We start from the raw sequence: 17038 nt of genomic DNA on the forward strand, positions 1-17038 counted from the left end.
TTTTCGCTGACCCTCTACTTTACTAAGGGTAGGCCTTGGGAAAAGCAAATGAACTTATGGTCTGTATGCACTGGGTGTCTGCGTATGTAACTCCGTAGTTTTCTGCCCACGTCTCAGTATGAGGGATTATCTCAGTCCTGTTTCTCTGTAACTTCTGCGACTCTGTCAATTTCACTGAAGAAAGTTATGAAACTACAGACGTGATGCCTTGTAGCGGGCCATGTTATCAGAGTAGAGTCCCCTCCAGTTCCAGTTCTGAGAAGTGATATTGCACACAGCCAATACATGGTCTCCACAATATCCTCCAGTCTTAGGCACATGTTTGCACTTTCCTCTCGTTAAAATTGCGGACAAGAATCATTTTGATTTATTGGTGACATCTAATATAGCTGTGTTTATATTGTTGCCAATAAAATGACTTCCATGATTGGTTTTTGTTTATACAATCTTTTCTGAGGAGTCAGTCACCTGTGTTGGGACAAGGTACATTCTGCTTATGGAAATGAAGCCCTGGGATCTAAGAACACTCAGCTCTCTCTGTCCTTGACTCAATGCAAAATGTGCTTCCCGCTGCAGCTGTGTGGGAGAATAACTCACGTTATCTGTCAATAGGCTTTCATTTCTATATTCTTCTGGCTACAAAAGCTTTAGCAAGGGAAGCCGTCAGGAATGGCTTGGGCCTGTTAGCGATCAAGGCGGTGACATTGAACAAGACAGTGTTAATGAAATTATACAATCATTAACCCAAAGGGAAAGAATAAAAAGGATCAGTAAAGCTTGGGGATAGATTACCCAAAAAGCAAGGCACGCATGGACTTAGTTGTGTTTATTTACTAACCTGTAAGGAGCAGTTGTTTGCTACAGATTAGTAAGTAAACACAAGTAAGCCGGTGAGTACCTCACTGGTTAACCCACCCCTGATAAAGCTCTGTTTTCAAGGGCTCAGACAGATAGGTAGGTAGACTCAGGAGCAGTTTGCTAGCCAGTGATTGAGCCTCATTATCGGGTTTCCCTTGCAGGGTAAGAAATGCTTGTAGCATAAGGAATGGAAAATGTAACAAAGGCTAAATGTAGCCTAAGGGAATGAAATGATGTATGAAAATTAATAATTAACTGGCTCATCAGATGAATTATGACTCCAGATGAGTCTATTAATGATATTTACCAAGAAAGGGCTTTGGGCTGTTAATAGGTATCGTGGAGCATGTGCTTTTAGGATTTTCTTGAATGGATGAGTTCACATTGCTTTTCGTTTGTTTAATCCTTTAAGTCCATGGGGGGAAGTACCTGGAGCCCAGGGTAGAAGGTAGAGTCATGATTTTATGTTTTGATGAAAGGCTTCATTTTCCCAGAAAACTGGTATAATTATTCAACAGGTTGGCGCCTTAGTTTCCTGAAGGGTTAAGTAACTCCTTCTCTGCCCTGGCTTCTACGAGTGTTTATGTGTTTTAAGAGTTTGGATATCGTCAAAAGGAAAGATTTATTGACTCACGTGTTGACTCATAGCAGAATGAACATTTTCATTGTTGGAACCAGTGGTGTATTAAAAACCAAAATATGTTAATATGTCAGCTCAAAAAGCCCTCAGATTTGTACTTCTGGGTACTCATTTTTTTTTTTTTTTTGGTGGTAACTTGGGGTAGAGTAGATTCCTGGATGGTGCAAACAGTTTGTGTTCAATTACTAATCTTCAGGTTGGCGGTTCCTATCCACCCAGTGGTGCCACGAATGAAAGGCCTGACGATCTGCTTCTGTAAAGATTACGGCCGGGAACACCTTCTGGAACTCAGTTCTACTCTGTGACACACGGTGTCACCATGGCTGGGAATTGACTCAATGGCAACGTTTTGTTTTTGCTTTTTGGGGGGTAGAGTGGTTGGGGGACAGAAGAGAAAATAAAATTATGCTGGAGATCTTGATCAAGTTTTTTAAACAGAGAATTGTTCTGCCAAATCCTACCAGTTGGATTTTTTTTAATTATTTTTTTTTATTGTACTTTAGATGAAGGTTTACAGAACAGAATAGCTTCTCATTAAACAGTACACATACTGTTTTATGACATCGGTTAACAATGCCACAACATGTCAGCACTCTCCCTTCTCCACCTTGGGTTCCCTATGACCAGCTTTCCTGTCCCCTCCTGCCTTCTAGTCCTTGGCCCAGGGCTGGTGTGCCCCTTTAGTCTTGTTTTGTTTTATGGGCTTGTCCAGTCTTTGGCTGAAGGGTGAACCTCAAGAGTGACCTCATTACTGAGCTGAAAGAGTGTCTGAGGGCCATACTCTGAGAGTTTCTTCAGTCTCTGTCAGGCCAGCAAGTCTCTACCAGTTGGGTTTTTGACGTACAAGTTTTCAATACTCATTAGTCATGGTTTTACTTTTTAGTAATCAGTTGTAAAATTTAATCCTAAAATTCATTTTTCTCGGTAAGGGTTGCCTTTCAGCACGTTGCTGGCGTGAGCGCCTTCTCGTTTGCTTTAGATTTGGTGGCGTAGAGGCCGATGCTGTATTCCTCACTGTCTACCCAGCTCCTGGAGATTTCAATGCCGCGGGTGTAAAATGGACACAGTTATCCTTGATCGTCAGGAATAGGTATTGTTGATCATCTTCCCTATGTAAATTATCCGGAATAATAGGCTTTCAAGAGACGTTAATGGTTATTGCCAGCCCTCCCATTTTAAGCCCAGAGAAGTTATAAGTGATTTTCTAGAAACAGAGTTCAGGTGTCCTCATTTCTTGTTGAGGGCTCTTTCATTCTGGCTCAGTGAGGATGTGTCCTTCTTAAAAGGTAACTGTTTATTCCTTTTTTCTTTCCAAGTGGGTTTAGGATTACAGTATATCTGATCATACCACCTAGCTTGAAAGTATATAAAAATAGTATGCTGGTAGCCTCTGACCTATGCTGGGGTTCTGTTTTGATGACTGTTGTAAGTCGGTTCTGACTTAAGTCAAATACCTCTTTTTTTTTTTGGTTTTCATTATCGTTGCCTTCTATTGTTGGTACCTTTATAAATCCCATCTTTCAACATCTGCGAATAAACACCTGAGACTTATAAAAAAAAAAAAACTCAACAAATCATGAGCTATAACATTGTATGTAGTACATATCACTAACCATAAGATGTACAAAAAACCGGAACTAAACAAAACAACAGCCGGTTGTAAGTTCGTTTGTCATAATGCAAATGCGTCATAAGACAAGGACTACCTGTAATTTGAATAGACTACATTGATTTCTAAGTTCTGGTGTTTTCTACTTGGGATTCCCTGGGTGGTGCATATGATCCACATGCTAGATTGCTAACTGAATGGTTGGAGGTTTGAGTCCACCTAGAGGCACCTCGGAAGAAAGACCTGGTGATCTGCTTCTGAAAAATCAGCCATTGAAAACCCTAAAGAGTACGGTGCTGCTCTGACACGCGTGGGTTCACTGTGAGTCAGAACTGACTTGACGGCAGCGGGTTGGTTGATCTTATACTTGAAAAATCTGGTGGCATAATTAACACGGAAACTGCAATGTTAGGCATATTTTCACATGTAAATAAGAAAAAAAATTTGTCTTTGGAGACTGCTTTTCTCAGCTTGCATGCCATTGACCTATTGGCTTTTCTTTATGGTATTAATTGCTTTACTTTCTGGCCGCTGCTTTTTTAGTAATAAAATTTTAAGCACGTTATTTGTTGTTGTTTTCACTTTCAACCGAAAGCTATTTCAAAGAGGAGTGTGGTTTATAAAAAATAAAAATAAAGTAAATATCCCGTTCAAGACAGGCAGGTGTGAGTGTCTGGTGCCTAATTAAGCTCTCAGTGCTTTAGTTATTTTTCCTTCTTGCAAACTCACCTTCTTAATGATCCAACCTATTGCTAAGGTGCCTACTTATGTTTATATCTAGGTTTTTGATGAGAATTCCTGCTTGTATACGATCTTGCTGCCAAAATGACTCCCTTATTTTTAACCTGGAAATGGGCACGCTCTGCAAACCTGCAGACACTTGTCTCTTGGACCATGGTGTTAGTGACTCATATTTCCAGTCATGTTAGACAATCGTTCATTTTAAACACATTACCGATACGACGTATTTCTTTGGCCATTTCTTTTTAGGGAGGGGTTGGTGCTGAATGAGTGCTTTCTTCTGCAGAGTTCGGAATGCTCAGAAAACACTGAGCATATCAATGAGCAGGGACTAGGTGGCCAGTATTATCTATAAATCTCTCTTGGAAGAGGCACAACCACAATGCTCCTGAGAAGCGAGGATGGCGGAACTTCATCTCACGTAACTTCGGACATGTTATCAGGAGGGACCAGTCCCTGGAGAAGGATATCATGCTTGGTAAAGCAGAGCTTCAGCAAAAAAGAGGAAGACCCTTAATGAGATGGATTGACACGGTGACTGCAGCAATGGGCTCAAGCATAAAAAAGATTGTGATGACGTCACAAGACAGGGTGGGGATTCAATCTCTTGTACATGGGGTACTATGAGTTGGAATCTACTTGATGGCACCTCACAACAACAACATTATTTAGGACTGGGAGCCCTGGTGATACAACAGTTAAGCACTTGGCGGCTAACTGAACGCTTGGCGGTTCAAACCCACCCAGTTTCTCCACGGGAAGGAAGACCTGGCGATCTGCTTCCATAAAAATTATAGCAAAGGAAACTCTGTGAGGCAGCTCTACTCTGTCCTATGGGGTAACAGAGTTACCTTATGAGTGTAAATTGACTTGACGACACCCAACAACAACAATGTTATCTGGTAAAGCACCGAGACAACCAATGAGTCAACAGATGGGCTGGTAACATACTCGAGTTCTGCTAAATGGGACAGCAGAAAAGGCATTGGGATTTTTCCAGTGCAGCAATCCTACAGCCGGTCTGGCACCAGGGTCTATTTCTTATTGTTTCATACAGACACTTAAACGATGCCAGTTTGGATAACCTGGATTTATTTGTTCATGTTCATTCATGGAGACCATGAGAGAGGGGAGAACAGGAGAGAGACCTGACTTGGAGGAGTGCCATTGAGAATTTTCTAGAACAGGAAGGTGTGCCAGGACTAAAAGTCACAGACTGATAGAAGCCTAGGAAAATGAAGAATTGATGAAAATGAAAAAAAAAAAATGCTAGTTTTTGTATTGTTAATAATTTTTGAAGTTCCTCCATACAGGAATGCCCGATAAGCTTTGCCGAAGGTAGCGTGGAGGGTTTGACTTGAAAATTAAGATATTTTTGATTTACTGAAATGATAAAAGAAGAAACTCCTCCGAAGAAGTTTGCCCTCATGGGTGTTTTTTTCCTTGATGATTTATGATGTCAATGGCGAGGGAGTTGAGTTGAAAATATTTGTCTAAGACATTGAGAGAATCCTACAGAAAAAGTGGTGGTAATCCAATTAAGGCTCTCTGGCTCCTACTGAAGAAGCCCTAGTAGTGCAGTGGTTAAAGCACTCAGCTGCTAACCAAAGGGCTGGCGATTCAAACCCACCAGCAGTTCCTTGGGAGAAAGCCATTGTGATCTGCTCCTGTAAAGGTAACAGCCTTGGACACCCTACGGGGCAGTTCAACTCTGTCGTATAGGGTTGCTATGAGTCAGAATAGACACAACGGCAGTGGGATGGGTTGTACTCCTGCTGCTTTGCTCACAGTCCTCATTTCCTGTGTTTGTTCAGCCTTGGCTTCTTTCCATGGCTCCCATGTCTCTATGAGAGAATAGAGATCATGCTTGTGTCTGTCATTCGTTGGGAGTAATGGCACTACTGTAGCACTTAGTCACCTTATTACATATATTTTGGGGAGTTCTTGGCCAAGGCAATGTTCTGTTGTGATCCACAGGATTTTTTTTTGGCTAATTTTTGGAAGTAGATCATCAGGCCTTTCTTCCAAGTCCACCTTAATGTGGAAACTCCCCTGGAACCTGTCTACGATGGGTGACCCTGCTGCTATTGGAAATACTGGTGGCATAGTTTGATCATGAAGATGGCACAGAATGGGGCACCATTTCATTCTGTTAAACATAAGGTTGACGTGAGTTGGAGCTGACTCGCTGGCGACTAACAGTGACATTGGTAAAGGCAGGCAAGGGCCTTTCGTAATGGTTTAGAACAAAGAAGTATTGCCATCCTCACATATTGGTTGGTGGATGACGTGTCCTGTGGTCACGTCCGTACTTCTTGTTTCCCTTCTGCTGCATTAGGATGTGGGGTAGGAGGCTTCGTGGGACTGTGGCTGGTTTACCATATGTGGCGCGCGGTGAACATCCTGGACAGCTCAGCTTTAGAAGGGCTGTTTTTCCTTATAAGGAGCCCTGGTGGTGCAGTGGTTAAGTGCACAGCTGCTAACCAGAAGGTTGGCAGCTCGAACCCACCCGGCAGCTCTGCAGGAGAAAGACCTGGTGATCTGCTTCTGTAAAGATTGTAGCCCTGGAAACCCTATGGGGCAGTTCTACTCTGTCCTACAGGGTTGCTGTGAGCTGGAATCAATCCTGTGGCAATGGGTTTCGTTTTGGTCTTTCCTCATGCGTTTTTCATAGCCCTTTGGCTTTTATAGGATCTTCATGGACGGTCACAGTATCCTGGTGTTGGTTCTGTTACCACATCAGTCAGGAACCAAGACTGTCACGCTCCCGTGACGCCTGCCAAGCTCTGTGTAAACCGTGTTCCCAGGTCCGGGTTTTTATCTTTTGTAAATCTGAGGACCGTGCAGAGGGTTGCTTTTAGAGTGTAAATAAGAGATGCTTTGTTGTTGCTGTTGTTACTTTCCGCTGAGTGGGCTGTGGCTCATGGTGACAGCCTAACACGTTGCTGTTGAGTGGATTCTAACTCACCGACCTAATAGGTCTGAGTAGAACTCCCCCTTAGGGTTTCCAAAGCTGTAAATCGTTACGGAAGCAGGCAGCCACGTCTTTGTCCTGTGGAGTGACTGGTGGGTTCAAACTGCTGACCTTCTGGTTAGCAGCCAAGTGCTTTAACCACTGTACCACCAAGGCTCGACCTTACGTGGAATGTAGTGTTGCCCAGTCCTGGGCCATTTTCAAGATTGTTGGTATGTTTGAGTCCATTGTTGTGGCTGTTGTCTGCTTTTTGTTTGTTTATCGGGGCCTTTGAAGCATTGGTCTCACAGCTCATGATGGTTGTACTTTTGGGTTTCCCAAGGCCCACTTGTAGCAAAAATAAATAAGACACAGCCTCTAGAGAGCAAACTATGCTTCATTTTGCAAGCTGACCAGAAGACTGGCTGCAGTTGCCATGAGCATTGTATTGAGACGGGCTTGGTGGTAAACACACCATGCGGTCACCATGTCTGAGCTCTCTAGTGCTGTTGTGACAGAAATACCACAAGTGGGTGGCTTCACCAAACAGAAATTTTTTTTTTTCTCACAGTGAAGGAGGCTAGAAACGTGAATTCAGGACGCTGGCTCTAGGAGGCAGCTGGCTTTCTGTTGGCTCTGGGGGTAAGGTCCTTGGCTCCGTTCAGCTTCTGTTTCTTGGTTCCTTGCAGCTCTCATGTGGCATGGCGCCTATCTTCCTCCAATTGCTTTTTTAGCTCCTTATCTAATCTGCTTTTTTTAAATCTCAAAAAAGTGATTTAAAAGACACCCTACACTAATACTGCCTCATTAACATAACAGAACCCTATTCCCAAATAGGATTTTAACCACAGGTGTAACCTGTGGCCTTTACACAGATCCGGACTCCTAGCTACCCTATGCGACATCGTAGACCTGCCCCAGACGGTTTCCAAGGCTGTAAACTTTACGGAAGCATCCTGCCGAGGGCCGACCATTTGGTTAGCAACCAAGTACTTAATCACAGTGTCACCAGGACTCCTTAACCACAGGTATAGGGGTTAGGATTTACAGCACATGTTTTTGGAGGACACAATTCAATCCATGACAGGCCATATTCCATGTCTGCCATGACCGCCATTGAGCCACGCATTCAACGACCTTACTCTGCCTAAGAGACTGCTTTGTAAGAGTGCTTCTTTCTTCGTGATATGAATGCCACATGGGTTGAAAACTCACTGTACTTTGTTTTCATTTTTACTTTTAAAAATGCCTGCCTTTGTTTTTTTCAGCAGGCTCTGACCCACACCATGGATAACGTACTGGACTTGGCCTGAAGGGTGTGGGTCGTGCCATTGGAGACTGACTATCCTGGCTACGGTTGTTCAGAATGAATGGAAGGGCATGCAGCATGAACCTGCACCGGACGTCAGGAGCCCCCCAGGGGCCCGGGATGGCCAGCAGCCCCCACATTCCTCCCCTCCGCACCCACTCGGGGACTCCTGGCCCCTCATCGTGTGGCACCTCACCAAGCTCAGCTCTTGGAAGCCTCGCTAACAGCCTCCATCTCAAGATGCCCTCGGGAGGAGGGATGGTCCCTCAGGGCAACATGGCCAACAGCCCCCTCCACCTGCCAGCCTTGAGCCCTCGGAGACAAGTGCTGACCAATGGCAAGCCTCGGTTTCAGGTCACCCAGGCTGGGGGCATGGCGGGGCCACACCCTTTAAAGCCAAAGCAGCAGGAATTTGGAAGGCCTTTTGCTCCAAATCTTGGGAAAGGTAGGACCATCTTTCTGAGATCTTTGAAAAGTGGAAATTATTATTATTTTTCTCTCCCTAGTCCTTTCTCTGCCAGCAAATCCTTTGGCAAATACATGAGTCAGTATCAAAGTCAGTGATCTCAGTGGTGTTATAGCTTGCTCCATAGAGATTGGGGGTGTACATGTGTGTGTGAGGGCAAGGGGACCACAGCAGTAAATGCTACCTGTGAACAGGTGACACCTCGTGGGACTGTGAAACAGAGAGAAAGGTAAGATAGCTAGATCAGAAATGGGGAGGTGGGGAGGCATGTGATAGAAGGGCAAGGTCAAGTTTAACAAGATGCTGCCCTCTGGTTCACCACAGGCTGGATTCTAGGTCATAGTGCTAGTTGGGTACTAGAAGAAAGGCTTGTTTGGAAGGAAAATGGTTATATATAAAAAAAAAAAGGAGTAGTTTTAATAGCCATTAAATGAGAAATTAGTTCATATAAAGAGAAAAATTTATTTTAAGAGCAGAGCGTATAATTTGAATGAGACAGTAACAAGAGGGAACCAAGTTAGAAGAGAATAATGAAAAGATGTATTTTGTACTTGTGCAGAGCTAGAAAACTGGGGTTAATTTGAAACGCAGAGAGATCATGCTTTTAATTCAGTAGTAGTTGAATTACTGTGTATTTTTAATTAAAGAATAATTGTTGGGGAATAGCAAATGATTTGAATGACACACTCTTTAGAAACTGGTATTGACTTAATGAAGTTATATTGCAAAGTATATGTGTCCTTAAACTAGCAGAGAAAGGGCAGATACCCCATGTAAAATACAGCTTTGTTATGTAAAATAGCAAAGCTATTAAGGTATTTTTAGCGTTTAGTCTTAAAAGTTGATATTCAAAGTACTTACAACCACCAAGTAGACTTGCTAGCATCCTTGTCAACGGCCACTCACCCAGTTAATTGTGGTGCAGAATGGTTTATAATAGGCAAGTAGCCAAAAAGTTATTTGTTTTAGTGTCTGTATATTTCTCTGTATGGAGAAGATGGTATAAATGAACAGATTAAAATAATAATAATAACAAAACACCCAAATATCTATGTAGCTATTTGATTTTTTTTTCTTCTCTTCCCGTTCTTCTTCCCCTTTTCCCCCTCCTCTTGCCCTCCCTCTGTCCTTTTCCATTTTTCTTTGTCTAGGTTTGGTTTTGATTTGTTTTTATTTTTTAGAGATACTGACATTTGGTGTAAGTATAGGAAGCTTCCCTGGGGACTGCTTCTAAAGGAGCTGTGTCATCGCTGAGCTGCTACGTTGTCTGCGTGGCCAGCTAAGTTCCTTAATGTTAGCTCATGAACTTGAATTTTTGGGAACTGAGTCCTAGTAAAATCTTTCAGCTCATGCTTGCCTAGTGAACCATAGAATGCTTTTCTGTATACACATACTGACAATAATATTGGTGTTAAACACTTGGTACTTGTTATGTCATAACTGAGCATGCGTCAGGCGCCATGTTAAATGCTTTCTACCCACAGTCTCAGTGGATCCTCACAACAGCCTGTGAGTATGTGCCCTTGTGGATTTAACTGATGAGGGAACCAGGTTCTAGAAAGGGACTTTCTAGATGAGGGATGAGGAACTTGTCCAGGGTCGCTGGCCGGTGAGGCGTTTGGGACTTATTACTTCGGTAGTGACCAGAAGTGGTTATGATTATAATCGTAGTTTAAAAAAAAAAAAAAAAGCATGAGATACCAAAAAAAAAAAAAAAAAAAAAAGCCAAACCCATTACCATTGAGTTGATTCCGACTCATAGTGAGTGACTCTATAGGACAGAGTAGAACTGCTCCATAGGATTTCCAAGGCTGTCGTCTTTACAGAAGCACACTTTGTGACATCTTTCTCTTGTGGAGCAGTTGGTAAAACAAAAAAACAACAAAAAAAAACGCTTCAACTGTTTAACAGATAGTGAACACTCACAATCAATACATCTTGGAACTCATATAAAAAATAGTGGTTTCATTTCTCTGCTTTTTGGCTTTCTGGCTCCCTGCTCAACTCTGGATCTACACAGTTGGGGCATGCCTGGGTGTGGATACGGGGTCAGGACCGTGGCCGTGCAGCATGGTTACCACTGGTGATCTAGATGGTGCCAGAAGTGTCTGGATGTGTCCCTTTCAGATCCTGGGTGACAATTCCTAAATTAAGCCAACACCTGGCTGAGAATGGTGATCTGGGACCTTTTGAACTTCACCCAGTCATTTACTCAACAAATAATTATTGACCATCTGTTATGGGCAAGCCACGATAGGCAGTGAAGCAGCCTTCGCCCTCAAGGAGTGGGAGGATTCACACAAGTAAATGGGCAGTTAACACAAAGCACAGTGAGGGCTGTGATAGGGATTCACTTAGGGTTCCTAGCTCATGGGGGATGGGTGGGCCTGGGAGGAGAGTACGGTATCTAGGCTGATACCTGAAAGTTGAGGAGCTAGCCTTGTAGATGTGCAGAGTGTATGTCCCGTGTGTGTGTGTATTTGTGCGTGTCTGCATGTGAAGGGGGATGTCTGGAGCTTATTCTGGGTAGGGTTAGGGTTAGGGTAAGGGTCAAAGTACACGCAAGACCTAAAGGGGAAAGATTCAGGTGCACACCATGAACTCCTACCTGGTTCTATGTGGTTAGAAATCTACACAGAGGGGTGGAATCTGTGTTAAGAGATGGAGCTGGAGAAGGATAAGTGGAAGCCAGATGAAGGGTCAAGAATGACACGCTGAGGAGTTTGTATTTATCTTGAGGACACTGGTGAGCTGTTGAAGGGCTTTAACCTCTGAGAGGGTGCCATATGCTTAAGCTTGATGCTGAAGTCTCCCCCTGGCTTTGCCATTGCTTTCCGATGCATATTGACAATACCATGAACCACACGGATAGGTACAAAAGAACCTGCGACTCTGTGGGGCATCAGTGCTTTGGGGCAAATGCTGTTCACGTGGTGGCTAAGAACATACATTTTCTAACCCTTGAAGACTAAGGCAGACCTAACTCAAGCCATGGTATTTTCAATCGCCTCATATGCATGCAGAAGCTGGGTAATGTATAAGGAAGACTGAAGAAGAGTTGATGCCTTTGAATTACAGTGTTGGCAGAGAATGATGAATATACCATGGACTGCCAAAAGAATGAACAAATCTGTCTTGGAAGAAGTACAGCCAGAATGCTCCTTAGAAGCAAGGATGGTGAGACTTTGTCTCACATGCTTTGGACATGTTATCAGCCTCTGGAGAAGGACATTAGGCTTGCTAAAGTAGAGGGTCAGTGAAAAAGAGGAAGACCCTCGAGATGGGTTGACACAGTGGCTGCAACAGTGGACTCAAGCATAACAAGGATTGTGAGGATGGCTCAGGACTGGGCAGTGTTTTGTTCTGCTGTACATAGGGTCTCTATGAGTCAGAACCAACTTGACTACACCGAACGACAACCTTTGAGAGTGGCTACACCGACTCTCAGGTACTCGGTAGAGCTATGTATGCAGAATAGAGGCAACCTAAGAATTATCACACGAACACGCATCTGACTTGAGGTCTGGAAAATCTCAGTGGGAACCTCACGACAAATACAAACTTGATAGTAATGTTTGTATTACTTAGGGTCCATTGAAAACTCAAATAACATTGACTTAACATCATAGGGCACAGTTCTCAAACAATGTGCCAAGTCACTGGGGCACCACAGTGAACCCACAGTGAACTCATGCTAAGGCTGCTAACCAAGAGGTCGGCAGTTCGAATCTACCAGGAGCTCCTTGGAAACTCTGCGGGGCAGTTTTACCCTGTCCTATAGGGTCTCAATGAGTTAGAGTTGACTCAAGGCAACGGGTTTGGTTTGGTGTGCTCCTTTTGGTGATGTCATATCTTTGTGAAGCTGCATTTTGTGTTGTGGTTGTTAGCTGCCACTGAGTTGGCTCCCCGACTCATGATGATCCCAGGCACAACAAAACAAAACGCTGCCCAGTCATTTACCATTCCTCTGATTGGTGTGGATCAGATTGCTGTGAGGCATAGGGTTTTCATTGGCTGATTTTCAGAAGTGGGCCTTTCTTCGTAGTTCATTTAGTCTGGAAGCTTTGCTGAAGCGTGTTCAGCATCATAGCAACACGCCAGCCTCCACTGACAGATGGGTGGTGTCAGTGTGTGAGGTGCACTGGCCAGAACTTAAACCTGGGTTTTCCTCGTGGAAACTACCACTGCCTGCTTTTTCTGTAGTCATTGTGATAAAAAGAAGTATTACGTGAAAATCAGGGAGCCCTGGTGGTGCTGCTAACCAAAAAGGTCGGCAGTTCAAATCCACCAGCCACTCCTTGGAAACCCTATGGGGCAGTTCTGCTCTGTCCTGTAGGGTCGCTGTGAGTTGGAATCGACTCAATGACAATTTTTTTTTTCTTTAATTAGAGGGATATTTTTTCTCATACAAAGAGAAATCTGGGGTGGGCACTTACTGCTAATGGGTGGCAGCTCAAGGGTGTTTGGACCAAGGTCACCGAGAGTCCTTTAGTGTTTCCGTCTTGGTGGCTCATGGCAGCCTCACTCCAGCTCTAGCTCCAGCTGTGGGGTTGGCCTTCTGAGGAGGATAAAAGTGGAAGGAAGAAGGATAACAGGCAAAAAGACACCAGGGGCAACTCTCCTTAGTTGGTCCCCTTTAAATCGCTTTCCCAGGGCTCACAAAGCTGTTCTCACTTCCTTTTTTTAATAACTTGTTTTATTTCTGTTGTTGTTGAAAATACACATAGCTGAATATATGCCAATTCAACCATTTCTACATGTAGAATTTGGTGACATTGATTACATTCTTCAAGTTGTGCGACCATTCTCACCCTCCTTTGCCGTGTTGCTCCTGCCCCGCTGACGTAGACTCACTGCCCCTAAGCTTTCTGTCTAAACTTTTGAGTTGCTGTTGTCCATTTGATCCCATGTAGGTACTTCTTAAAGGAGCACAATGCTCAAGGCAGGCATTCTTTACTATCCCACTTACATTTAATTAGCCAATCGTTTCATAACTTACCCCTTAAATGGAATTCATTCTTTGTACTGGAATTTATTTTTTCCATTTTTTTTTTTTTAAAGTTAGCTTTTGCCCTAATATGGTGTGTTGTTTTGTGTTGGATGGTATCTGTTGTGTTTTACTCTTTCGCATTTTGCTACCTTTGCTTTATCCCTCTCTCAAGCAAGCAGAATCACTAGACAGTAAGCTGCAGACACCGTGGCCCTTCACCTCCAAATTCCTAAGCAAGCATCACCGAAGGACAAGCACATTCATGCTATTTAACCAAAGCGTATTCTTTACAGAAAGAAATTCAACTTCCATACAATATTATTTGTATATAGTTATATCTTAAAGTGTAGTCCATATTCAAATTAGTTTTACCCTACCCACTACCCAAGTGCCGTCGAGTGTGGGGCAAATGATTAAGTGCTCAGTTGCTAACTGAAAGGCTGGAGGTTCTAGTCCACCCACAGGCACCTTGGAAGAAAGGCCTGGTGATCTACTTCAGAAAAGCCAGTCGTTGAAATCTCTGGAGTGCAGTTCTACTCCGGCACACAAGGGGTCACCACGAGTCAAAGTCGATTGGATGGCAGCTGGTTTTTTAAACTACAGAAAAGAGTTATTTTTAGCTTTATGTTTCTCAGGTACGGAAATTCGTTTTCAAATTGATTGTTTACTACATGTAGTTTTTTAACTTGCTGCGATGTATTTATGGGTACCTGAGCCACGGAGTGAGCCTGGAGCATGTTTTGAAGTTGGTGTCATACTGGCCTTGCTAGGGTTTATGCTTGTAGGGTCCTGGTTCTGTTACACCAGTAATGGCATTTCCCCTGCTTTCTGTTCAGCAGTTACACTCTGTAATTAGGCTGGTCAAAACACATTTTTGAAGGCATTTGGGAAAATCAGTTTTATGCTCCCCACTTTAAGCCTGCTTGACACAACTATTTCAATGTTTAAGACAGTTCCACATTGGCAGTACCCTGAGGAATATGTAATTGGGAAGATTTTCATTAGAAAAGTTTTTTCTTTTACTTCAGGGCCCCTGACATTTCTCGCCGGGCTCTGCTGTCCTTGGAGACAAAGGGAGTTAGTTATTCATTAGCGTGTGTGGGTTATTCATTATTGTTGGTCAGGACAAGCAGAATAACACCAACAAAGGACACCACATTCATTTGGATTAAGAAGCCCTTTTTGCCACTCAGGGCTGGTGTTTCTTGTAAAGACCTGGTTTAAGAAAGATAATGTGTGAACCTGGGAGGTCTGAAAATTAATGTACTTTAAATCATAAAAATACACTGGTTTTATTTTTATTTTTTACCATTTATGATTGGCTAAATCAGTGGGTTATAACCTGGAGCTTAAGTTCAAGTGTGATCTCTCAGTGGGTCAGCTGGGTTTATGCTTCTCCCCAATGTCACATCATAAATTTTATACTGATTTAAGATACTACTTTTATCATTCCTTCACTTAGGTTTATCCCTGGAATAACAATAAAACCAAAAAAAACCAAACCCAGTGCCGTCGAGTCATTTCCAACTCATAGCAACCCTATAGGACAGAATAGAACTGCCCCATAGAGTTTCCAAGGAGCGCCTGGTGGATTTGAACTGCCAACCCTTTGATTAGCAGCAGTAGCACTAAACCACTATGCCACCAGGGTTTCCAATAGACAATTGAAAAAAATCTGCTTACCGGTGAGTGTGTCATGTTGAATGCAGTCATATTAGAATTAGAGGCAAGACTAACAACTGGGGTCCCACATGTTTGAACATGGATGGATGAGTGGATGGATGGATAGATGGATGGATGGATGGACAGATGCCTTGGGGTTGTTTCGGACACATGGCACCCTTATGTACAACAGAATGAAATGCTGCCTGGTCCTGCATCATCTCTTGATTACTGGCATGTCCGAGTCCGTCGTTGTCGTATTGTGCTAATCCATCTCACCAAGGGTCTCCCTCACCCTAGCTGGTCTTCTCCTTCACCAAACATGATGTCCTTCTCCAGCAATTGATCCTTCCTGATGACATGTCCAAAGCAAGCAAATTGGACACTGTTCTGTTCTGATCAATGAAGTTTTCACTGGCTAGTTTTCAGAAGTAGATCTTCAAGCCTTTCTTCCTTGTCTTAGTCTGGAAGCTCCATTGATACTACCGGTGACCTGCTGCTATTTAAAATATTGCTGGCATAGCTCCAGCATTATAACAGCATGCAGGCCACCATGGTGTGACAAACTGACAGATGGATTGGTGACTTTTTTTTTTTGGAGTGATGCAGTTAATATAATAGCTAAAGAAAGATGGGGCAAGATACTTGGTCACTTTTTTTCCCTTCACTTCTGCTTTTTAATCATTTCCTTTCACTTCCAGTGTGGCTTCCTGCAGAATTAGAGCAAACAAAGTTAATATTCCATAAAAGCTTCCAAAAATAACCCAACCAGCCAGAGACCAAAGGCATTATTCCCGTCGAGGCAGCCAGGGTTTTCGTTCAGTCTCGCCAACAAGGCAGGTGAAACACGATGTTTACTTTTGTTTACTTTCTGGCCAACACAGGGTCTGCTTTGTGTGATTTATCGATGCTGGGTGTAAATCTAACTGATGATGAATTCCTGAGTATTATTGAGTGGCAGGCAGGATTTGTTCCAGTTATGAAAGCTGTTTGTCAGTCTCGTAACTTTCCTCCTTTGAAAGACTATACTCCATTTCTCTCCCCACCCCTTAAATGCTACAGGACATGAAGCTGAACTTTAATATCCGTTAGTCACCTGTTGCATTTGCTAAGGCTGTTAAACAGGAAAAGCTTCAGACTTGAACATTACTTGGTAGTTCACAAACTTTCATATTCATTGTCTCATATTATTTGACCAAAGGCACAATCCTGTGAGGCAGAGCAAGGGTAACTGGCCCCATTTTAGGGATGAAAAGACTGAGGGTTAGTTTGCTAGATCTCATCCTTCACGTATTATGTGAGTTTTCCTTGAATTCTAGTTGCTATCAAGTCAGTTCTGACTCATGGTGACTCCATGTGTGTCAGAGCAGAGCTGTGCCCCACAGGGTTTTCAGTGGCTGATCTTTCGGAACTAAATTGCCAGACCTTTCGTTGAGGCGGCTCTGGGTGGACTTGGACCACCCGCCTTTTGGTGAATAAAGAACCAAAACTCAAACTAGTTGCTAACGAGTCGATTCCAAGGCATGGCACCTCCGTATGTGCAGAGGAGAACCGTACTCCATAGGGTTTTCAAGGCTGTGACCTTTTGGAAACAGATCGCCTGGCCTTCTGAGGTGTCTGTGGATGGGTTCGAACCGCCAGCCTTGTGGAGAGTAGTTGATCGGTTAGCCATTTGCACCACTCAAAGTCTCCTTTATATGTAGCTAGGGTGAACATATAGCTCATTACTCAAACTGGAATGTTTTCAGGAGTGAAAAGGGGCGTTGTTAATCGTCCTGCCTGAGACTAACCTGGACAAACAGAAATGGAA

The 17038-nt window shown here is 43.4% G+C and overlaps 1 protein-coding gene across 9 annotated transcripts in view; it reads left to right on the plus strand.

Annotated features, from left to right (window-relative positions):
• GLIS3 (GLIS family zinc finger 3) overlaps positions 1 to 17038 on the plus strand; it is a 608428-nt gene that overhangs the window by 10467 nt on the left and 580923 nt on the right. For 4 of the 9 annotated variants that reach the window (XM_049895324.1, XM_049895330.1, XM_049895323.1 and 1 more), the window contains exon 2: positions 8070 to 8555. The exons of 2 other annotated variants lie outside the window; for them this stretch is intronic. In XM_049895324.1, the coding sequence (XP_049751281.1) occupies positions 8168 to 8555 (388 nt within the window). In that variant the 5' untranslated portion in view covers positions 8070 to 8167. Of the gene's footprint in view, positions 1 to 5605; positions 7830 to 8069; positions 8556 to 17038 lie in introns of those variants that run through there. 3 more of the 9 variants (XM_049895326.1, XM_049895325.1, XM_049895327.1) reach the window with 2 other exon arrangements.

This window comes from Elephas maximus, chromosome 9 (assembly GCF_024166365.1).
Source record: "Elephas maximus indicus isolate mEleMax1 chromosome 9, mEleMax1 primary haplotype, whole genome shotgun sequence".
Classification (NCBI taxonomy): Eukaryota; Metazoa; Chordata; class Mammalia; order Proboscidea; family Elephantidae; genus Elephas; species Elephas maximus.